General features: G+C 37.6%; 1 protein-coding gene across 3 annotated transcripts in view; it reads right to left on the bottom strand.

Moving 5' to 3' along the window:
- Window positions 1-24,405, bottom strand: part of dnmbp (dynamin binding protein) — a 56,009-nt gene extending 31,604 nt beyond the window's left edge. For 2 of the 3 annotated variants that reach the window (XM_056268877.1, XM_056268878.1), the window contains exons 1-3: window positions 24,105-24,405; window positions 1,507-1,664; window positions 1,296-1,418 (exon numbers count right to left, since the gene is read on the bottom strand). In XM_056268877.1, the coding sequence (XP_056124852.1) occupies window positions 1,296-1,418; window positions 1,507-1,651 (268 nt within the window). In that variant the 5' untranslated portion in view covers window positions 1,652-1,664; window positions 24,105-24,405. Of the gene's footprint in view, window positions 1-676; window positions 722-1,295; window positions 1,419-1,506; window positions 1,665-24,104 lie in introns of those variants that run through there. The other variant, XM_056268879.1, reaches the window with a different exon arrangement.
- Between the last annotated feature and the right edge of the window lie 1,286 nt (window positions 24,406-25,691).

Below are 25,691 nucleotides of genomic sequence, written 5' to 3'. Positions count from 1 at the left end.
CACACACACACAGGAGCCAGAATGTCCATTAGAGTCACAGGGGTCACATTCCACACAGACACTCTCTGCCTCCCATTGTGTTTAACTCAAACTAGAACAGCGTATATGATCCCCACTGACATGATAGTGGAAACTAAATTCATCCAGTTGTGTTTTTCACATCAAAATAAAGGAAGTGTGCACTGGACGAATCACAGTTTCCACATTAGATCAGTACTACTGACTACTACAAACATTAACAGTGCATTATGCAAAACACCACAACAAATTGTCCAAGGCAAGCAATGAAAAGAAGAAAAAACATTACAGAACTAATTGAAATAACAGATAAGTAATACATAAATATGATTTTTTTTTGTATTACCTGTTGGGATTATGAGTATTTTTTACACAATATAAAAACACAACTAGTGACATCTAGTGGTGAACTGGGATAGTGCTTTAAATCTGGAAACTCTGATGATATAAGCTTAAAAATAGACCATAAAAATGGATATATCAGGAATGAACCAGATCTTTGAATCAGAGCCTCCATTTTTAATTCAATATAGCTAAAACAGCAAACAGAGGAATTAAACCTCTAAATCCCCTCATAACAGTTAGGGTGTTCAGTGGCTACAGTAGAGGTGATGTACAATCTAGGGCTCTACTGTCTACAATAAAAAATAAAATGTACCTCTGATATATGACATTATGCCACTCTGAGTAAGCAGGACTTATGCTGAAGGAAAGAGAAAATAGAAGTACAAAGGGATTTAATGGTCAGCTACCTAACGGTATTTCAACGGTAATTACACTTCTTTGTTAAAGCAATAACTGGTTCAAAGATGAAAATTCTGTAATCATTAAGAAAAAACCTGTTCCAAACGTGTATGTTTATCTTTCTTCTGTGAAAAACAAGTCTTCTGATAGCTTTTTGTGAGGGAATGATTTTTAAGATATTATTGCTTTAGTTTTTTTCTTTTTGAACAAAAACAAAATTGCAGAATGTCCAAAGATTCATGATTGGGACTCCATAATGTCTTTGAATTTTTTGGTGAATAAAGAAAGTCATAAGGGGTTTGGAATGACATGAGGGTGAGTAAATGATGCCCTTAATGTGCGGTGCGGTGAGTAAATGTGCAGTAAACATCAACATAATTTTTTACATTTTCCCTTTTGTAGTGATATAGTATACACATTCCGTGTATTCAGAACGGCATCAAAATAAATGTATTTGAATAATACCCTTTAAACTTAAAAAACTTGGACAAAAACTCAAACATGTTTAATAACTAAGAGTAAAATGTATGTACCTCTCTTTAGTGGCAAGTTTACAGCTTCCACAGAGTTAAAGTCATTGATGCACACATACAGATTCTCGCCTGTCTTGGTGCTTGGGATTACAACAGGTTCCACAAAAGTGCTGGGAAACTGGCCTGAGGGCAGAAATAATGAAAAGATATCAACACCGGTGTGAAAGGCAGAAGACTACATGCATTGTGGATTCCTTTATTGGGACTTTACCTGTGACTCCATCTTTGATTCCGAGCAGCCAAAATTCATCAACAACACTGAGCACTTCAATGATCTCTCCAGTAAACAGAGGGAGTTCCTCAGAGACGCTGGGGAGGAACTCAAACACAGCACGCACCACCGATCCAGCCTCCATATTCACTCATCACCTGAGCATCACAAACAAAAGAGAGAAGAATCAAACATGACACCTATACAACAATACTAAAACATTGTTGGTTTCCCAATGTATTTGTCAGTTGGATGCCTTTTCCTTTTTAAGAGGAAAAAGCACTCATTCTGAAGTGATGAGCTCAAAACATGATGATGTCAGACCAGCTGTTTGGAAACCAAGAATCCTCAATTATGAGCATCTAGGGAATACCAAACAATCTATTTGCTTTTGTTGTATTAGCTTCCTAAATGAGCAAGGCTTAGCAATAAGGATTTTTTTCTGTTGGTCCAGTCAGGCCAATTATTAAACATTAAGGTTTGTTTTATAAATAAATAGTTACATACACTCTTTAATTTCTTATTAAATATCTTGTTTAACTCTAATAAAGTAAAAAGTGTTGTGAATGCCATTTCTCTGTGTTCTCAGCTCCACTGCTCATGAATCATCAGAAATCACATCTAAACTGAGTAGTAAATGTGAGTTTAAAGTTTGAATTGAATGAGATAGACAGATACTGTATACTAAAAGCAGTAATACAGCGTAAGGAGTGTATTCTGATTCATGAACAAATGATGCTTAAGAGACGATTCCTTTAATGAATCATTCAAAAAGATTTACAAACCTAAGATTACCAGTTTGAATCAATCTGATGAATCCTACCCTGAATCAACTAACTGAATCATTCAGAGTGGTTACTGTATCAACATCTGACTCACTGAACTGCAAGTTATGACAAGTGACTTAGTTTTTCTGTAATGTAAAAAAACAAAAAACAAAAAAACATACTGTTCAAAAGATTTTTTTTTAAGAAATTTAAACTTTTAATCAGCATGGATGGATGTATTAAAATGATCACAAGTGTTAGTAAAGACATTTATAATGTTACAAAATATATACATTTCAAATAAATGCTGTTCTTTTATAATCCTGGAAAAATCATCATGCTTTGTATCAAAAATATTCAGCAGCACAACTGTTTTCAACTGATAATAAAATGTTTCCTGAGTACCAAATCAGCAGAATAGAATTTTTTTTAAGGATCATGTGACACCTAAGACTTGAGTAATGGCTGCTGAAAATTCAGAAGGAATAAATTACACTTTAAAATATATTAATATAAAAAACTGATATTTTAAATTGTATTTTTAATTGTATAGTCACTTTTAATACTGTTTTTCCAGTATTTTTGATCAAATAAATGCAGCCTTAAAAAGAGAAAGAGAAGACTTCTTTCAAAAACATTAAAAAAAGAACATCCGTAAGTGTAGTGAATAATGTGCCCTGTGTGTACATCCCCTAACTCTTTTGCACATTTGCTCGTTTAATAGCATCTCCATGCACAAACAGAACTGATGGCAACAATCTAGCACAAGTAATAGTTCTGATAAATGGCTCAAACCTCTCTCACATTGTCATCGAGCGATTCTCATTGTTAAGCCCAGATAAGATTGACTAAATAAATGTATATTTGGCCGCTGAAGAAACAGGGAGACTGATTTCACCTCTCTCTTGGACAACAACAAGTTAAAATCTGTTTATACGCCCTCTAAATTAGACCAATAATGGGGTGGAGGCCTTGTGTAGTACAAAGTTTTAGACAATGATGAGTCATGAAGTTCTGTGTGCATGAAGTATACAAGTAGTATACAATATAAATTTGCCTGAGCATTTGAACATATTTATAGGGGAGCATGTTTCTGCCAGAATGGGAAACTAGGTAGTGACAGTCCTCCTCCATGACTAACAAACAGAGATTGATCTAGCCCACTAATGAAGCCAATCCCAACTGAATGGAGAATTAAGTACCACTGTGAGAGTGTGAATACGAGAGAGACAGAGAATGATAAAGAGAGGAAATGAGAGCTGAAACGCACATGTTTAAGAAGCTCAAAGAGCTCTCTGTCTGCTGTGTGTCAGAGAGAGAGTGTCTCTCTCTCTCGGGACCTCTCAAATGTCGGGATCAGGGGTAACAGGTGACCCGACTGGGAGGTGACAAGGGTCACAGCAAGAGTCATGTAGTTGCCAGGTGAAAGAGCGTCTGAAAGTGACATTTTGTCCTTGTGTTTATCATAGATGATTGTGTTCGAGTTAGGCTGGTGTAACAAAAAAAAGAAGTGCTTCTCTTGACAAAATACTACAGCCTTAAAGTCCCCATGTAGTCAATAATTTTACCCCTAATTTTAAACCCTTAAAACTCATCTTTGATCACCAAAATTACATACAGTGCTTAGCATAACTGAATACACCCATGCTAAAGTTGACTAAATGGTTGACTTTTGGAAATTGATCTTAATGCTTAATTAAAGAAATAAGGGAAAATCCAACCTTTAAGGACACCAATTTTCTTTGTGAATGAATAATGTATCGTAAATAAATAAATGTTCTTCCTTAAAATACAGGGGGCATAAGTCAGGACACCCCTATGTTAAATTCCCATAGAGGAAGGCAGATTTTTATTTTTAAAGGCCAGTTATTTCATGGATCCAGGATACTATGGATCCTGATAAAGTTCCCTTGGCCTTTGGAATTAAAATAGCCCCACATCATCACACACCCTTCACCATACCTAGAGACTGGCATGGTTTTATTTCAGTTATCAGCCTAATAGCTGGTTTGATTTGAGAGATGATCTTATGGAAAGTACCCACACCCTTGCCTCATTTAGTATACGCGGTTCTATGAATATGCTAATTAGCCCAGCTTCCACACTTGCACCAGCTCAGAGATCCACGTGATTGGTTAGTGGTTACAAGGCAGTTTGTGACATCAGAAACACCAGCGATTGTTGGTTTTGAGACCGTCTTTGGTTGAATGCAGTTTTAACCCTCTGGGGACCAAGAACGCACCCGTGCGTTTTGCTCGTTTTTTTCACATAGCAGAAAAATAGACTTAAAGTACTACCATCATTTCTGGTCATATAGAGTTAAGAAATATGAGAAAATAAACTGTTAAATGTCTTCTTTATTATGTGCCCACATACAATCGAAATAAAATATTGTGCTTTTGTAAAATAAAGAAAATAAACAGGGTGTGCGTTCTGCCTCCTCTTCTCCGTGAACTTTTTTTCTGGAGCACGTCTCTTAAACTTAAACAAACTCAGCTAATACTATTCACCCAGGCCTGAAATGTATATCTTTATAATCATTTAAGTTTGTACTTTTAAATGATCTGATTCAAAGCGAAAACAAATTTTCTCTGTTTAAGTAATTTGTATAAAACTAACAAGATTTCCAGTTTCTCAAACGCTTGCTCATTATTTTTAATTTGCCCACGCCCGCAAAAGAGACTGATATGCAAACGCGCTCATTACCTCAAAAACAAAGCACCAAACTTCATCAGTCCTCTGCTTTCGTTGAGTTTGGAAGACACGCAGAGCTTACATTGGATTTAGTTACATCAGAAGAAGAATGCGATTTGAAGACAAGAAAGATGTAAGGTAAGAAATGTATTATGAATTACACTCACCGGCCACTTTATTAGGTACCCCATGCTAGTAACGGGTTGGACCCCCTTTTGCCTTCAGAACTGCCTCAATTCTTCGTGGCATAGATTCAACAAGGTGCTGGAAGCATTCCTCAGGGAGTTTGGTCCATATTTACATGATGGCATCACACAGTTGCCGCAGATTTGTCGGCTGCACATCCATGATGCGAATCTCCCGTTCCACCACATCCCAAAGATGCTCTATTGGGTTGAGATCTGGTGACTGTGGAGGCCATTTTAGTACAGTGAACTCATTGTCATGTTCAAGAAACCAATTTGAAATGATTAGAGCTTTGTGACATGGTGGAAGTAGCCATCAGAGGATGGGTACATGGTGGCCATAAAGGGATGGACATGGTCAGAAACAATGCTCAGGTAGGCCGTGGCATTTAAACGATGCCCAATTGGCACTAAGGGGCCTAAAGTGTGCCAGGAAAACATCCCCCACACCATTACACCACCACCACCAGCCTGCACAGTGGTAACAAGGCATGATGGTTCCATGTTCTCATTCTGTTTACGCCAAATTCTGACTCTAACATCTGAATGTCTCAACAGAAATCGAGACTCATCAGACCAGGCAACATTTTTCCAGTCTTCAACTGTTCAATTTTGGTGAGCTCTTGCAAATTGTAGCCTCTTTTTCCTATTTGTAGTGGAGATGAGTGGTACCCGGTGGAGTCTTCTGCTGTTGTAGCCCATCCGCCTCAAGGTTGTGCGTGTTGTGGCTTCACAAATGCTTTGCTGCATACCTCGGTTGTAACGAGTGGTTATTTCAGTCACTGTTGCCCTTCTATCAGCTCGAACCAGTCTGGCCATTCTCCTCTGACCTCTGGCATCAACAAGGCATTTCCGCCCACAGAACTGCCGCTCACTGGATGTTTTTTCTTTTTCGGACCATTCTCTGTAAACCCTAGAGATGGTTGTGCGTGAAAATCCCAGTAGATTAGCATTTTCTGAAATACTCAGACCAGCCCTTCTGGCACCAACAATCATGCCACGTTCAAAGTCACTCAAATCACCTTTCTTCCCCATACTGATGCTCGGTTTGAACTGCAGGAGATTGTCTTGACCATGTCTACATGCCTAAATGCACTGAGTTGCCACCATGTGATTGGCTGCTTAGAAATTAAGTGTTAACGAGCAGTTGGACAGGTGTACCTAATAAAGTGGCCGGTGAGTGTATATTAGATAGTGTTATTGTTGCATACACTTGACATTCCAGTTGAACTGTTGCTAGACTAAAATTTATGAAATCGACAGAAACATGTTGAAATATGAACTATAGCCTAGACAGGCAGGAAATGTATTTGTCATGTACGACACAAGGATGTTTTTATGTTTAATAAAACACAGCTTTATGTTAGGCTAGTATCAGTGTTTACTCTAATGTGGTGAATATTATAATGTTTAGAAACATGTTTACTGTTAAATACTGTCTTTGTAACGAATGGAAACATTTGAAGTAAACGTATCCATATATTTTTTTTCTAGTGTACTGAAGTTTTCCTTTTTAACGATTTATAGGCCGCATGCTAGGCTATTGTTATTATTATTAACTAACTGAAATAAAACCATGTCTATATGGTGAAGGGTGTGTGATAGAAGTGTCCAGACGTATGCACCCAGTATTTTAAAGAAGAACATTTAATTATTTGCGATACATTATTCATTCACAAAGAATTCAGGGACATTATTCATGTCCCTAAAGGTTGGAGTTTTCCTCATTTTTTTAATTAAGGCATTCAGATTTTTTATTACTCTTTTTAGTCAACTTTAGCATGGGTGTGTTCACTTATTCTAAGCAGTGTGTGTGTGTGTGTGTGTGTGTGTGTGTGTGTGTGTGTGTGTGTGTGTGTGTGTGTATTTAATTAAAAAGCCATTTTAACCAGAAAAATCTACAATGCATGCCCAAAGTCGTGCAGCCATATAGTTTCTCTTGATATCAGCATGTTCACAGGTGTTTATTTTATTTTTTACAGGGATGAGAATGAGATGCCACTGATGAGTCCTGCTGACTTCAACATTCACAGGAGACTGTACATGAACATGGTAAAATGAAAAATCAAACACCTTGGAAATGACTGATTGTGACTGAAATGATTTTTTTTACAAACAAAATTATTACATTTATCTTGCCTAAATGTTTGCGCTCATTGCATTTTTACAATGGGGTTGTAAATTTACACAAACAATTTAAATCAAGCTTCCTTGTGTTAATTAAATTGAAAAAAGTAGCACAATTAAATACAATAGAATAAAGATACAAATAAAGGCAAATAAAGAGAAGTTTTTGAATAGGTCTAACACTAGTATTCATATACAGAAACTGAATAAAGTAATCAAATGGAAAATAACACTGGGTAGTATTTTAGTCCTGAATAAATTAAATACATAGGCTTTTAATCCTGATTCCTTTAACTTAAAGCTATCTTTTGTTGTTTTGACAACAAAATTAATGACACACACAAATGGCTGCCGTCACTTTAAGAGCTAGTGCACGGATCCTGTGTTCATTATACTGGCATGCGTTTTATGCTTATTAAAGACAAAAGCGACTATGTTTAGAGTATACTCACGAAGACCGCAATATAATCCGCGAAAAATAACTTTTGTTACTGGCCAGCAGTTTTTGAGGCGGATTTTCTATGAATGTGCGCTTAGAAAATAATCTCTCAGAGAGCGCGCGAGCACTAATTATTTTAAAATCGCTTGAATGTTTAAACTGGTAAGACTTAAAAAGATGTGCAAATGGTTAACTTCAGTCACGATGCACTGCTGGCCTGATTGTGCAAGTGAATATTCCGTCATGTCCCGACTCCTAAACGCGAGTGTGTATTATCGCCGCAGCGCTTGATGCTTGCCTTGCACAACACATTTTGAGAGAAGAGATGCGGCACCGCTGAACACTCACGCTGTTTGTGAAATTGCGTCTGGCAGAGAGTTGTTAAAAGAATGATTTGATTTTATGATCTGTGTGGATTACGATTGCGGGAATTTCCCGCATTATAAATGGGAGACCTGCGGGAATGATTAGAATTATGCGCAATACCCGCAATCCCGCGCCGAAGTTCCGGCCCTGGGTGTGTACTATGTTTCAGGAATGGGACAATGCTGTGTGACTGTGCAAGCCTCTGTCTTTAGATCAGTGTGTTTACTAATGTGCTTTTTTGTCCTTTGTTGTGTATCTTTGGATTATGTTGTGTTGTTAATAAATCCAAACAATCTAAAAGCCATTCTTTTTTAAATCTCCTCATTCTTTGTGCAAGGCTCCTCGTAATGATATGGCCTGATAGCACACCTAATAGGGCCATTATGGGAGGGTCTTTGTCTTTCTCAGGTGTGAAATGCCATACATATTAATGAGAGATCACGCCTCCTGCATAAAGCTTTCTCACACTAAACATGTCATACACATTCTAAAAGACTTTATTGACTTATCTGAATGAGTAGTCAGGATGATTCTCACATAGTTTTGGAGCAAATATTCTAGACTATGTGATACAATTTTCAAAAGTCTCGTGAAGAAATAATCAATATGTGTTTTGTGGCCTTATTTCAGAAACTTTTAGTTTTATATTTTTCAATAACCATGCATAAATAATATTCTCTCAAAAATACAAACATGTACATACATGTTGCTCACACATTATGGTAGCCCCGTTTGTGCTATATAGAGTGAATTTACACCTTTGCCATTAACATGTTTATAAATAACTGAAAAAAGCACAAATGTCAGTGCATGTCAAAACATCCCAAGGGCCCCAAAAACCCCTTGGTCCCCAGAGGGTTAAGGAGAAAATACTCAGCAAAGGTGTTGACTTACGAATTTGCATATATTTGCCTTAAGCATATTAAAAACAGCACATAGACATACAAACAACATTAAAAGCTTGATTTTCACCACAAGGGGACTTTAAAGAAACTCAAAATCTAAAATTAAAAGTCTAGTGGTTAACCCACAGGACTCCTCTTCCCCTGTGGCAGAAAACAGTATTCATGATGTTTTGAGTCATAGAAGTGGAAGGAAGAAGTGATGCATAGTATATGAGTATCATATCACTTATCAGCAGATATTACAGAATTACACATTTTTTAAATAATTGTTTTGATTGATATTGGAGATAAATCATCCAATATTGGCTATTTAATTGTGCATGCTCAGTTCCTCTATGAGGCTAAAGTTATTTTGAAAACATTTTAAAGTAGTGTGATACTAATAAAATCCTACACCATTTTTTATTAAATTCTTCAATCATTGTAAATGTACGATATACGGTTCAAAATTTTGGGGTCAGTTTTTGGAAGTCTATTCCTCACAGCCTCACTTTCATACCGGTCATGGTGCTGTTCTGAATAAGGTGTGTACATTAAATATAAAAAATCCCCCATCTGACCATGATATATCGGTACCATTAAGGTTATCAGATGATATTAGGGATATTTATTTCATCTTCCCTAGAAAAAAGTGGTAAATTATTAAACAAATTCTTGGTTCTCTAAAGCTCATTGAAAGTGATCGTTGTTATAGTGCTTTGAAAGACAGTCTGAAACCTTAAAATGTGCCTTCACTATAATACTGCCTGTTAAGTCACAGATGGAATGGGAAGAGGGCGGCAGCTGCTTTTGATTTTAGACACAGCCAATGTGTGTCAGTTACAGAAAGAATGCGCTGATGTAACTTATGCATTTGAGGGAGTATCAAAACTTTAGGCTTCACGAGAGAAAGAGAAAAAAACATAAAATACCCTTAACATCACTGAGGGTGTTCAAATACCCATTATAAAACACCTAGGAACTGTTGGATTACACATACATGCATTGTTCCTCTAGACTAGAAGATTCAAAGTGCTTGTTGCTTTCACAAGGGAAAATAAGTGAAACCAGAACACTAATAGGGTAAAATGATTTCAGGACTTTTGAATTTTACCCTCAAAGTGCTGCTCTGTAGTTCTGATCAACACATGGAAAACCCTCTGAAACAATGGAAAATCAGAGGCTTGTTGACTAAGAAATGGATTCCAGTCATCGTTCGTCACATTCTCTGTGCACTACTTTAATAAGCGGACTGAATAAGTTGCTGTCAATGAAGGAAGAACAAACATGAACATGTTCAGACACGAGGCCTAAGCCACAGAAACTGGTTGTGTGCATGCTTGTGTGTGAGTAACAGCAATTCTCTTTGCATTGAGATCTTTTGGTGAGGAAAAAAACTGGGAGATCCCAGTGCAAGATTCCAATGAGTGCTGATATTTCCAGCTGATGAGTCAGTTCAAGCGAGTCATTTTGTCTGAACATCAGGCATAGAACTGGCAGGCCCTTACAGTCTACCTGCACTCCTGCAGCTATTATAAACTATTTTTACTGTATTTTTACTTTTTTAATATTACATATATACAGTATCTCACCAAAGTGAGTACACCCCTCACGTCAGCAAACATTTTAGTATATCTTCTCAAGGGACAATACTATATGAAACTTGGATATATTTTTAGAGTAGTCAATGTGCTGCTGCTTGTATATATATTTTAATACTGTCCTCTGAAAATAACTCAACATACAGCCATTATTGTCAAAATAGCTGGCAACAAAAGTGAGTACACCCTAAGTGATAATAGCTGTACGTCGTTTAACCATGCAAAGCAACATGTCTTATTCATCATTTTCATGTTTTTGTCTGCTTGACAGGACCATACAAATTTGTGTATCTTGTATTAGAGCAGTTACAATTTGTGCTTTGAGTACAATTCTCTCATACTGACCACTGGATGTTCAACAAGGCACCTCATGGCAAAGAACTCTCTAAGGATTTGAGAATTAGAATGGTTGCTCTCCACAAAATTGACCTAGGCTATAAGAAGATTGGTAACACCCTGAAACTGAGTTACAGTACTGGCCAGGGTCATACAGAGGTTTTGTGCGTCAGAAGCTGGCTTTAAAAAACAGACGCATGAGTGCTGCCAGCATTGCTTAAGAGGTTGCAGAAGCGGAAGGTCAGCTTGTCAGTGCTCAGACTATACGCCGCACACTGAAACAAGTCGGTTTGCATGGTCGTTGTCCCAGAAGGAAGCCTCTTCTGAAGCTGGCTTACAAGAAAGCCCGCAAACAGTTTGCTGAAAACAACCTGTCCAAGAGCATGGATTACTGGAACCATGTCCTGTGGTCTGATGAGACTAAGATAAACTTGTTTGGCTCAGATGGTGTCCAGCATGTGTGGTGACGCCCTGGTCAGGAGTACCAAGAAAATTGTCTCTTGCCAACAGTCAAGCATGGTGGTGGTATCATCATGGTCTGGGGCTGCATGAGTACTGCTGGTACTGGGGAGCTGAGCTTCATTGAGGGAAACATGGCTTCCAACATGTACTGTGACATTCTGAAGCAGAACATGATGCCCTCCCTTCAGAAACTGGGCCGAACGGCATGATAACGACCCCAAAAACACTGCCAAGATGACAACTGCCTTGCTGAGGAAGCTGAGGAAACATATTTATGTTTCTGCCAGAATGGGAACCTAGGTAGTGACAGTCCTCCTCCATGACAAACAAACAGAGATTGATCTAGCCCACTTAAGAAGCCAATCCCAATTAAATGGAGAATTAAGTACAACTGTGAGAGTGTGAAAATATATAAATATATTCCCAAATATCCAAAGAAAAGAGACAGTAATGAGGGAGATTGCCTGTTTTGTTTTTTTAACATCCTATGTGGCGATAACTAGTGATAACCCAGGCAGGTTGAAGCAGAACTTACGACACCCCACCCATCTTTAGGAATTAGTGTAGAAACAGGGCCCACAAATATTACCAAAAGTATCTGTAGCTCAACTGGCAAATAATGCATACAAAGACATTACCATTATGCTTCCAGAGCATTTAATGAAGAGAACATCTGTAACTTGCATTTAACATTTATAATTTTAATAACTTAAATTTGGTTAATTATGAAATATTTTAACTTACAGTTCCTTGTGCTCAGGACAAAAAACTTTTATGTTTACAGATGTATCTGTAGTGATTTAATCAGAAGCCAAGATTGAAGGACACTCTCCCACACAAAGCATACAGCAGAAACAAGCAGACATATGGTCCTTCTGGGAGGTGAGCAGGTGACTAAGCCAGATTAGTACTCTCACCTCAAAATCAGGTGCAAAACATAGGCTTACACCGGAAACAACAAGTCGGTTCATCAAACTTTTAATGTACCCTAAAGTTTCAAATCTGAGTTTTTTTAGTTTTTTGTCCAATTTTAATTCCTTTGTTGTTTCTAACATCCAACATAAAACAGCTGAATCCAATAATGCTTACTCAATGATTGCATGTTTATCTTGGCTACAGGCGGAACACGAAATGCATCTTTTTCTAAAACATTAAACTAATGAGCAGTCAGTCAGAAAAACAATTCTCTTATGAAGTTCATGCTTTCTCTACCGTGCCCAGATTAGATTTTTCATGCCTGATTTATTAAAAATCTATACTATTTTGTCTTATAAAATAAAACATTAAAAATGTAAATACATGGTTTTAAATGCTACAAGTGAATCACAACATTATAATGTACATTTATATTCATTTATGCACATCTTGCTGTTTCCATACAGTGTTTTTTTATATGACATCCCAAAATGTGCATAAAAATAGGTGGATGGAAACATAGTGCTAGAGAAAGTTCACTTGAATTTTAAGGTCATTGAGAACATGAAAAAAAAAGATGATGATGAGCAAATCTCAAGCTAATAAATAAGGATGAATGAACAAAGCAAACTAGTGAAAGAGAGAGAGGGTCTCTCTCTTTGTCTGTATTTGTGTGTGAATAAGACTTGGCACTGGAGTGATAGTGGTGGTAAATCGACAGACAGCTTTGTAAACACTCACTCTACAGTCTTTCAAAGGGGTCACACACACACACACACACACACAAACAGCTGGCATTTAGACAAAGAAGCAACTGTGCATCAGATGAAAGATTTAGCATTGAGGACGAATGTGACGTAATATCACTAGCTGCATTTATGGATCGTTATAACCGGATTGTAATCAGACTATTAGCGGAGTAAAAAAAATTGATAAGTCCATTAGGAAATATTAAGTCTGCTCTTTAAAAACAACAAAAAAAGCACTAAGCAGCAATATATGAAAATGGTTAGTATGCGCGAACAGCAGGAAACTATATTCGTGCAGTGAGTGCATGTCAAAAAAATCAATTCCAATTTGAAGCTTGTGACATAAAAGCGGCAAGCGCACATCAACCAGATCACATTATATAGTGTTCATGTAAACACTATGTTCGGATTCATCAATCGGAATGAATTAATTCCAATTCAACAAAAGTAAAACGTAGCTACTGTTGCATATCTGACTGTGTTTGTGCAAGTCACATGTATTTATTATTTGAAAGGCTGCCTTCACAATAGATCACACCTACAACAATAAAATGCATTTATCATTGCTGCTCATCTCTGAATAAACTGACTTCAGTATGTCCATGGCAAAATTTCATTTTGACTTTAAACATTAAAGGGATAGTTCACTTTGAAATTAATTTTTGATATGTTTTAGCTTACCTCAAGGGCATCCAAGATGTAGGTGTCTTTGTTTCCGCAGTAGTTTCAATCTTGATATTTTTAGGTCAAACCGTTCTTGTCTGTCAGTCATATAATGCAGGTCTATGGGTCACCACCTCAAAGAGCATGCACAGAGAAGTCCAAATTAAACATGATTTAATGACTCGTAAATGTAAGTACACATTGATGGCCTAAGACACGAAACGAGCGGTTTGTGTGAGAAAACGAACAGTATTTATATCGTTTTTACCTCTTGTAACGCACAGACCGAAGCGCCCGCGCCCTCAGATCACTTGGACGTGGCTGTGGTTACAAGAGGTAAAAACGATATAAATACTGTTCGTTTTCTCACACAAACCGCTCGTTTCGTGTCTTAGGCCATCAATGTGTACTTACATTTACGAGTCATTAAATCATGTTTAATTTGGACTTCTCTGTGCATGCTCTTTGAGGTGGTGATCATAGACCTGCATTATATGACTGACAGACAAGAACGGTTTGACCTAAAAATATCAAAATTGAAACTACTGCGGAAACAAAGACACCTACATCTTGGATGCCCTTGAGGTAAGCTAAAACATATCAAAAATTTATTTCAAAGTGAACTATCCCTTTAAATATATTCTGATTGGCTGTGATTTAGTTGTGTCCAGGGCTTGATATTAACACCCGCCAAATGTGGGTGGATTTCAGCAGGGACATGCAATGCAGTCACTCCTACTAGCCACTTAGGCGGGTTGAATTTATATATAATACATATGTACAATAAAATGTTTTGAAAATATCAATTTTCCATTAGACTCTCTTATCTCTCCGACAGCGAGTTGAGATACAAACCCGCCTCACCTCAATCACTCGTTTCATTTGCTCCGGATGCATATTGTTGGGGTAACAGGGCTTGAATTTCTTCATGGGATCATTTTACTCATTCCCACAGATTTTGTGCTCACATCCAAAGTGCATGCACATAAAGCCGTCTCTTACTAAATTGAGTTCTATTTCACTGCTTATTGCCCTTAAACAGTCAAATACACACAAAATAACATCACAATGCCGATCTTGGCTGATGTTGGGCGGTATACCAGTACTGGGATCTCAAATACAATATCATGATTTTGCTATTTTCGGTACTCATGCTGCTTTCCGAAGTTCACCGCTAGGTAGCAGTGTGCCACCCAAACTGACGTGAAACCGGCAAATGTGACAACATAGAGGAACAAAATGGATAAAACAGTTCAATCTCACTCAAAATGCCCAAAACCAATTAATAAAGAGGTCAGTAGAAGTGAAATTTGAAATTACAGACGGCTTGTGTGTGCGTTGTTGGTGTGAGCGCAAAGAACCATCTCTCAAACAAAGAGATCACAACTACGCAACTGAATTATATAAAATCGCTTGGATGTTCAAATTGGCAAGGTGTAAAAAGATGTGGGCAAGTGATTTCTGTCAGCTGTCTGGAAAAATAAGCAAAAGTGTTGTAGCTAGAGTTGTCAAAAATACCGACTTCGGTACCGAAATTAAAAAATGTGACGATACCAGCATTTCTCTCTAGCATTTTGAGCGCTGTTGAACCGTTTTTTTAAACACATCTGATTGGCCACTGTGTTGACGCTCTCAACATACATGTCTCTGATTGGCTACAAATGATCAACGCTTCAAAAACATGTTGCCTTTGACACTCTTCATCGAGTGGTTACACAGATACACACAAGCGTTTAAAAGCGGCGTCTATCAGCGGATCCATCTATCAGCGGATATATTAGGGATCCGCTGATAGATGCCTGCTTTTAAACGCTCCTGTGTGTATCTGTGTAAGCACTCAGAAAGATGACAAAGATATCATTGTTGATCATTGTAGCCAATCACAGACATAGCCTATATATTGAGCGCGTGGCCAATCAGAGGCGTTTAAGAATCTGTTCATTAGCGCAGAGGGAAATGCTGGTATCATCACTTTTTTTTTTTTTTTCAGTACCGACTTGGTACCGAATTCGTTACTTTTTTAATTTTGAACACTCTAGTTGCTAATAAAATAATATGCTAAACATTTGCAGTAATTTCCCTCTTTATAAATATGAAACCTGCAAGAATGAGTAAAATGATGCACAATACCTGTGCCAGAAATCAGACCCTATATGGTATAGATTTAATATCGATACTACAGTATTAGATTGTGGTACCTTATCAAAGCCAAAATTGTGGTATAGAGCCATCCCTAGTCTTGCAGAGTATTCATGTAAACACAGTCAGTTATGTTTTAAGTGACCGCAAACAGTTGAGAAAGAAAATCCATGTGTAACAGTAATGGATCCGTGTTTCAGGTCTTAAAGTGACAGCAGATCATTAAAAAAATATCTGGGCCTATATAGCAGTTTTTCCCCATGGAATTCATGTCAAAATGCTGAGTGGCTAGTAAATTTGGAAAGCCACAAGTCAAAATGGCTGATGAGCAAAAAAGTTAATGTCAAGCCCTGGTTGTCACACAGAATTTCCACTTTCCAAATTACGTGGTGGAAACGCAGGAGTTGTGACGCAAAGTCAGGGTACAGTTTTAAAACTCCAGCTAAAAGTCCAGCTAAAACATCTGGCACATCTTTGCCCTGCCGTACAGGAATACATATTTTAAGTGTGCATATCCATCGCCCCTTTCCAAACTAATGATGAAGCACATAGATAGCCTCTCTGTTCTTTCTCTTTCTGTATCATTTGCTGTCATAAGTAGCTGTGATCCAGCCCTGGATGGAGTCTAAGTGTAAACATCCTTCCCCTGGCTACACGTCAACAGTCTTCCTCATCCCTTTTCAGATCCAAGACACTCCCCTCAAAACTTTAACCATCCCTTTCCTCTTTTTCGATTCTCCTGCAGTGTTCCCTCTCTGGAACCCGATCTGCTGACCGTCTGCTTTTATTTATTGAACAGGTCCGATTTCAGGCCAACAATGGAGGGGGAGGGGGGTATGCGGGAGGTGGGTCGCTCCCTGCCCCTCTCTGCTATTGCAAAACACATACAGGCCTGGAAGCTTCTATATTGTGCCACTCTTCTGCTGCTTTTTATGTAACTGTTGGGTGTTTACAGCACTGACATTGTGTGTGGCCGACCGTGAGATGCACGCGCCTCCATTTAAATGCATTCATTTTAAAACAGCCCTTGCATGAGGATCATTCTAGATGAGCTCAAATTGATGTGGCTCACTCTTGTCTCAGGATGGGAGAAAATTCAGTAGATTTGGAACAGATCATGGTTCTGGGTAGTAATAATCTCGCTCAATATCAACAAGAAGCAATAAGGTTAATTCAACTCCAATAAAAGAGAATATCAATTACAGGGTGTGGGCTGTGGCCGAAACTGCCAGTCAGTCAATTACTTAGAATTTTAAATAAGTGGTTTGCAAGGCTTTCAAGACAACATAACATCATATGATCAAGAACAAATTCAAGTGAGCCTTCAAGAGAGATAACCATGCAAATATTTTATTGAATCTAACCGAGCTTTCTCATTAGAATTGGAATCGTTAGTTGATAAAAATGAAACAAAAGGTAACCTTGATGCCTTTCTACTCCTATCCTTTCCTAACTAAGAAGGCAACTTTTTTCATGGTACAGAGAACAATGATCTGATCAAAAAAAAAATATGCGGTAAACAATGTGATGGTGAAATCAGACGGTGCCCACCTACAGTATATTAAATATTGGCAGGATTACCCTTTATTCTGCAAACTACACAAAATTCATCAATTTGTTCAGCTTGACATACTTTAAACAGGTATTAATTATTAGACACAAACACACAATACAATTTTTTTTTTCAACTTCTCAGTTCTCAGCTTTAAATTAATAGTTCATCAAAAATGACATAATTTAGGAGAGATTATGAAGACCACTTTCTATGTTCTTTTCCATCCAATTACAATGAACAGGACCTGAAGCTTTCAAGCATCAAAAAGGACACAAAAGCACCATGAATGTATTCCTACAATAGCTTTGTGTGAGAAACAGAATGAAATTCATTACTCATTGAACATCTTCTTGACATGGAAGTAGTAGAAAATGTCCAATTAATGAACAAATCATTTTTTGAGTCAGAACTTTTCAATCCCTTAGGTGAAAGTATTCACAAAACTGGTCTGAATGATTTGTTCTTGAGTTCACTGACTCAATAGCCACTTTTCCATCCTCGGGCCAAACGGTTCCAGTTATATTTCCATTTCCATAGGCTAGCCTAGTCCTTTTTTGAAGCTTGAAATCTTACGTTTCCATTAAACGTAACTGCATAGAAAGAGCAACTGTCAGACTTAATTTTTACTTTTATTTTCTATAAAGGAAAGTCATACAGGCTTGAAATGACATGAGTGTGAACAAATAATAACAGAAGCTTAATTTTTGGGAGAACTTTTCAATATATCTCCTGTATACTTTTTCTTTTTCTACCAATTTCTTTGTTTCTCTCAATACTTCTGCTTGGCTTCTCAATAAATAAAGACAGCAGAGCTAAAGCTCTCTCTTTCTCTAAACATTCTTATATGGCTTTTATATTTTAATTTTGAGAGCACCCTAACTTCCTCATTCCTTTGCTTTCTCTCGGTGCCATGTTTCTAGGCTGACCTCACAAAAATACAAGGGTGGGAGCTGGGAGGTGTGTCTGGCAGGTCCAAGTGGAGTTTTATGGGGAAATCCAGGGTTCACAAGAGACCATGCATGGGGAACTTTCCCTGCACAAACATTGAGTCTTGAGGAGCACAACCCAGATGGATGGTTGCTATGGAGATCAAGAGGTTTGCAGGCCTGTGTGAGAGAGCACTTTCTAAAAATTTCACATTCTCCCAGACACACCTCCCCCTACAAACACAACCTTGAGAGGCTGTTCTTTGTTTACAGGCTATGGAGAAAACAATTTCCAACAGAGCATCTAATGAGGCTACTGGACTACGGCCCACCACTGAGACTTAAAGTAGCTCCAATGATTTGCAAAGAGGATTTTTTTTTCTCCACAGAACATTCAAGAAAACCAAGACAAAACCATCAAACAATTATCATGCCTAAAAATACCACCAGAAACATGTTTTGACAGCAATGGTTCCTGTTAACGTTTTAAAATTCAGAGCAACATGTCTGCATTAGTGAAATAAGGATCTGAAACAAGTTATTATTACTTGATGACTAGGGTCAGTGTTTAACGGGAATAAATCATGAGTAAAAAATACATTAAGTGAGCCCTAGGAGTGTGAATCTTTGAGTAAACAGCGAATTGATTTGATTCACCCATACATAGGTTTTTATTTTATTAGATTCAAGAATAGTGCTCGACCGATATATTGCCAAGACTGATGTTTTTCTGATTGGCCGATGTGTTGAAGCGGGACTTTTATTTTGACGGGCGGCGCTGAGAACATAGTGCTCACTCACATTCTCCGTCTTCATTAGTTTACGATCTCTGTCAGTCATATCTAATACTTTGTAAGACAGAACTGGTAAACAAAGAAAGTAAATGGTATGCAAAAAAGTAAAGCGTTTGCTTTACATCATTTAAAAAAATCTCTGAATATCTAATAAACCTTTAATTTCACAAAGTAACCTTGCAGATTTATATCTTGATCTTGTGAAGCGTGCATTTGTAGCCAGCATAAACGTGTTACTGCGAGCGACGGTCCGTCCGTGCGAAGTGAGTGAATGCGAACAGAAGATCAGCTTCACAGGAGACGCAATCGAAAAACTTTAAATCCTTCATTTTAAAATATGCTGTGGTATATCCAGTTGCCCACTGTCATATATTCATATCGTTTTCACAGTGTGCTGTATGTAAAATTAGCGTTACCTTGTCTTTATTTGAAAAAATATGATTATTACCAGTGCGCACGAAATTACCAGATTACTGAGTGCCCTGTTACAGTGTTTACTTCCTTTTTATTCACATATTCATATATATTTACAGTAACAAATAGGCTACTTTATTTGTGAAAAATACTGTAATAGGATTGCAGATTCAAGAAGTTGTCATCTAAAGTATAAGCATGTTTATTTTAAAGATTTGTTTTCTAATTGATTAAATATTGATTAAAATAAATACAAAGTATATATATATATATATATAAAAATATCGGCTTTATAACGGCCATCGGCCACCCTGCTCTCTAATGGCGCTTTTCCACTACACAGTACCAGCTCGCCTCGGCTCGGCTCGGCTCGACTCGACTCGCCTTTGTTTGGTTTTCCACTGTGTAAAAGTTGTACCTGTACCTGCTTTCGGGTACTTTTTTTCGTACCACCTCCGGCGAGGTTCTAAGCGAGCTGAGGCGAGCTAAGCCGATACTAAAATGTGACGTGAAAACAATGCCGACTGCTGATTGGTCACAGAGAATCTGCGTCATCATTGCACGCGCCAGATGGAGTATCCAGAATAACCCCGCCATTTTTAAATAGTTTGGCCAGAGATAGTTACTAAACTTACTACTATTATTATGGCAACTCGGAAGAATACGCCGTGGTCAAACGAGGAGGTGCAGACATTCCTTTGTTTGGTTGCCGAAGAGAGGATCCAGCGAGAGCTTGATGGGGCAACGAGGAACGAAATGCGTCGCTATGACGACCGGGTACTATTTGTGGCGGTACTTTCTGCAATGGAAAACGGAGCGAAAAGCGAGCCGAGTCGAGGCGAGCCAAGGCGAGTCGAGTCGAGCTGGTACTGGTAATGGAAAAGCGCCATAAGATATCGGCATCGGCCATAAAAAAAAACAATATCGGTTGACCACTATTCAAGAATGACTCAAATTTGTGCATATTACTAATTTATTGTTCATATATTTATTTTTAAATATTAAATTCTACTAGAATTGTGATTAATTTGATTTCTTGAGTCTAAAACCTAATTCGGCCCCCCTTGTCACAGTGCCAGGACAACGTTCTTGGTATTCACAGCCTGGCTGACAGTCTTCTACAGTCCAATGCTAGCCTTAATTTGATTTAGGAAACTGAAACTACTCCATATAGACAAAAATACAGTGGTTTACTGTACCACACATAATATTGCTTTGACTTACTTTGCCAATTTTGACAACACAAAGTCATATGTTAGCACTGACTCATTGAGAGAGTTGTCATAGATTCATGTGAGGCTGGCTATGAATAGAAGAGCGATACACTGGCTATTTCAAATACAAAAGATCATCTGCAGGCACTGCAGGCCACAACAACTCATTGTCTTTTTGAAAACCAAAAAGAAAAGGACTGAAAGACTTTCCAATGGACAGTCCAATGTTGCATCCATGATCCATCTCAGATTCATTTCAATTCTGCTTGGCTTGTATCACCTCTGTTGTGGTGTTGCAAGTAGCACGTATGTAGCAGAGTCACATGACTTGGCTCCAACATGACCTCCTTTCTGTAACCTATTCTGACAAGTTCAATCCTTCTTTGAGTCAAAGAGAGGAGGCCATGTGCAATATGAGCAACACAATGTCCCAAGAACACAGCTGGTGTTCTAAACAAATGGCAGCCAGCCATCAGTTGTTGTGTGATTGGTATCCACTAAATCTTATTGGTGTACATGACATTTAACAAACTGATATTATCAATGAAAGTACATGGGCTGAGAGATGCATTGTAAGCTTACTGTTGAGTCAGAGAGTCTCAGGAGACCACAATGCTCTCACATAGACAATGCAAAATCACTATTCCCAGATGATTTAAGATGTAATTTTTCCAAAGCTGTGTGAACTACAGCTGTGGCTGGAAAAGAATTCCAGGAATGTTCCCAACTTTCTTTTCACTGGGCTACAGTGGTGTGGAGTTAAGTTTCTACACGTTATGAACATAACCTGGACTCTACAACAAATCTAATCAAAATGACATCTGGTGATGGAGGCAGGTCAATAGCAGCCTGTTTAAAATCACAAATATAATGTTGAGAAGCAGGTGGCATTTTGCAGGACAGCTGTAGTAGATACAAGCATTGCTATCATGCATGCCGCCACCTCGTATAATATCAACATAACAAGGCTCAAATGACAAGTATGGACAGGGAATACATCAATAATTCAAAACCCTCCTGTAAAGTGTAGCAAGGAACGTAGTTTCATGTTGGCTTTGTACAACCAGACCTACACGCTGATGCAGCAATCCAAAAATATATTCAAATTAGCACTATAACTATGAGAACAGAACACTGTATAATTGCTATAAGAACAGCTTCACAATTAACTGGGATTTAGCCTAACTGATTTATTCATACACTGATTCTTGAAATATGGGAGCAAACACGACCAGCATCTTTATCGGTCATTTAAAATATTTAACATTTCCACTTATATCTTATTCTTAGTTTACATAAAAAATTCTAAAATATATTTTATTTTTTTGCATTTTAAGTCATTTTAATAGCTTGTAATAATTGAAAAATGGCTACTGTATCAATGCTAGGTTGTGCAATATATAAAAAATATGGTTATGCTGTCAACCTTATTAGAGTTTGTCTTACTGTGATAATGATTCAATACTTGATTTGTCACCACTTATGTCAATACAATAATAAATAATTGACACTATTTCTGTATGATGGGGTGCTGAGGACCCACATTAAAAATAAATTGAGAAAAGGAGGAAGCAGAATACCTAAATTAATTCAAATAATTTACTTTTATAAACTTTTTTATCAGTTTTGTTGTCTTTTTTTGTCTCAGTACTCAAAACCAGTGCATATTTTTATTACGTCTGAGTCTAATACTGAGAGCTGCACAGAAAGGAAGGCCTAAACTGGTTTCACAGGAAATGTATCTGTGAGGTATGAATGACAAACAATACAACAATGTTTGATTATATATATGATTACAAAACAGACAAGAGAGTACCATTAATAGTCTTCGGGTAAATACAGTACCGTTATACGAGCTAACACCTACAAGTTTATTCTGCACTAATGAATAGCACACAGTTTGTTTTAGGTGAATGAATAGTGTCCCAAAGCCTGACATGCTGTTGCTCCCTCAGCAAGAGAGACAACTGACAACAGTTGCCATTTGACAGGTGACCAGAATCAAACCCACATGCAATAGACTTATAACAATAGACTGTACAGCCTGATTGATATATAATGGATATTTATGGTTTACCATAGTTACCTGCCACTGAGTCACCGCATTTGATGAATGATTCATGTTCTCCCACAACTGTAAGCACGCTTAACGCTGCATAAAAACCCATTCTTGCCTAAGCAGGTTTGCTGGTCTCCCAGTCTGATCAGATTTGTGTTCACTGATTTTAGCAATTTTAAGATGGTCAGGAAACTTGGGTTTTCCACAATAGAAACCAGTTTACTTCCCGCCTGGTTAGGCTGTGAGACCATCTTACACCAGGCAGCAAAACAGCTTAAAGGTAGGGTAGGCAATTTTCAGAGGCTAGCAATAGCGAGCTAGCCTTGAAAACATAAGATCCCACCCTTGCTTCAGAGTGTCTCCAAAGCCACACCTATGAAAGCATCATGAGAGATGAAACTACCTCATTTCTCAAAGCACATATCATTTCAATAATAATGAACATTTATAACTTGAAGAGCACTGACCTGTATCCCCTGACTGCTGCAGATCATTTCAGCGATGTTAGTGTTGCCATTGAAACGCATAAATTCGAGTCCTGACTCCTGAACCACTCCAACTATAACGACAACGGGTATCCATCTCTTCTAAATTAAAGGTAGTTATCAACGCAGCATAAGCTATTTGTTTTGGTTCAGGAATCAGGAGCAACCGTAAAAGGTGGCTGCTGTTTCGGTTGCGGTGCCCAGTGACTGACGTCTGCATACTGACCCACCATGAAGGTATGAAAATATACCTTGACAGGCAGGTAAGACATTGTGTCATTCGGACCTACGCCTTCCACAGATGATACATTTAGACCACTTAACTTAGTGATTGCTATCAGGATGTTAAGAGACTTTCAACCACCATAACAAAAAATGTTTCTGGAACAAATCACTCAGACTTGTTTTGTTCATGAACGACTCTTAACGAAACAGTTGAGTGAAGATTCAATCAGTGAATCGCTCATAAGGACACAAAGAGTCTCATTGACACCTACCGTACAGGCATTAAGAGTAACCTGACGAAAGAGCCAAAGAACGAATCGTTTCAAAAGATTCAAATCACTAAAAATAGCCCAAATCCCAACCACTAGCGGCTAATCGTGTTTTCTAACACACAAACAAAAGTAAAATATACAAATATATGTCACCAAATTCCCTAAATACTATGCAAATATATGCATAAAATACCAGTGTAACGGATTCAAACAGAAGACTCACTGTTATAACTGAAATACTCGTCAGTTCTAGGGATCTAGATGTAACCGACGCTAGCATTAAAATACTACAAACTTACGGAGGACTTAATTCAAGATTTCACTCACCTGTGTGATATCAAGTGCCCTCTGTGCGGTTAGACAGCTTTCGCGAAAAGACTCAACCAGTGGGTGCTCGTGTCCGTTTCCCTTCTGCCGTTAAAGTTGTATCATTAAACATTGCTTATAAAACAATCATCGGATGAGGCCAACAGGCGTTTCTGCCGCCTGTCATTACTCGGCTCCACACGCTGCAGTTGATCCGATCCCAATGGTCATCTACGCCACGGCGGGATCAGCTGTCATCCCAGTAGAAGACCCAGCAGGCTGATCCTCAACTCCCTCCATGCTGACATCAACATCAACACACCACCCTCTGCTGCTGACACAACGAGCGCAGGGCTGCCTTCAACATGCCTGAAGAAAATTCCTACTAAATCTGTGGCACAAGGTATTTTTACGTGTCGATTGCTTTTTTAATATAAGAAAAATAATTTAGACAATTAGATTAGTATCTCTAAACTGAAACGTTGGTAGCGTTATATTTTATTTCACTAGTTTGCGTGACGCTAACGTCATACAATATTTAATATTTATTTACTAATCTTTTTAATGATAGTTCATGGGTGTTTCTTCAGCTATGGACAGTTTTGGCCCTGTAGGCTTTATGTAATAAACTTTTTAAAACATATTATTTTTCATTGTCACTGGATTAGCTATTTTAACCTAAAGTTGACACACGCGAATCATAGGAGAATTCCGCCATTTTTGTCACTTTTCTGGAAGCCATGAATATTGGCTTGTAACAAGGGGTGTACATCGTGTGTCACAATATATCGCAATACAAAAATGCAACAATATTTGGTATCATGGATAGTGACAATATGTATTGTGCATAATTCACCCAAAATAAAAAATTACTGTGAGGAAAAAATTCACGTTTACAGAGTTTTAGTGTCAGTACTACATTAAACTACAATATATAATGTTGAATATAATGTAATAATGCAATGGGGGAATATTTTGGGGTCCTGATAATGCCAAATGTCTTATGTTACCAGTAAAAAGTGGCCTACATTATTTTAAATATATCTAGAGTGAAAGTATATTCGTCTAAAATAATTCTTTATTTTCAGCTTCAGAATTCTGAATATTTTATTCTGGTGTCACCATTGTCCTGTGCATTAGGTTATCAGTACCAAGCCCAAGCCTATTCATTTACACCCACAATGTAATACCAAATTTAAATTTTTACCATATGTCTTGGAGTATCGCAATAATATCGTATCGTGAGTTCAGTTTCGTGGTATCGAATCGAGACATGAGGGTATTGTTACACTCCCAGTTTGTCAAACATTTAAAATAATAATTATTAATTAGGCCTATATTAAATAAACAAAATTAAATTGTCTTGCGAAGTTTAATTTAATTACTAGTTATTTATGTCCTAAATACGGACACTTTTTGCATAATTTACAGCTGACACACTTTAAAAATTAAAGTAGGCCTATATTAACTTTAATTTTTTTTTTTTTAATACTCGTCGTGTTGGAATTTTTTTATAGAAAAGATAGGCTATGTATACAATAAAAAAATGTAAATGCATATATGGTTTATGCATATTTAATTCTTTGTTTAGGCTATCTCAATTTTAAA

The sequence above is a fragment of the Rhinichthys klamathensis genome, unplaced genomic scaffold, assembly GCF_029890125.1.
Source record: "Rhinichthys klamathensis goyatoka isolate OS25496 unplaced genomic scaffold, OSU_Roscu_1.1 h1tg000277l_1, whole genome shotgun sequence".
Classification (NCBI taxonomy): Eukaryota; Metazoa; Chordata; class Actinopteri; order Cypriniformes; family Leuciscidae; genus Rhinichthys; species Rhinichthys klamathensis.
The sequence above is the reverse complement of the archived record's forward strand: the minus strand, read 5'-3'. Positions and strand labels throughout refer to the sequence as shown.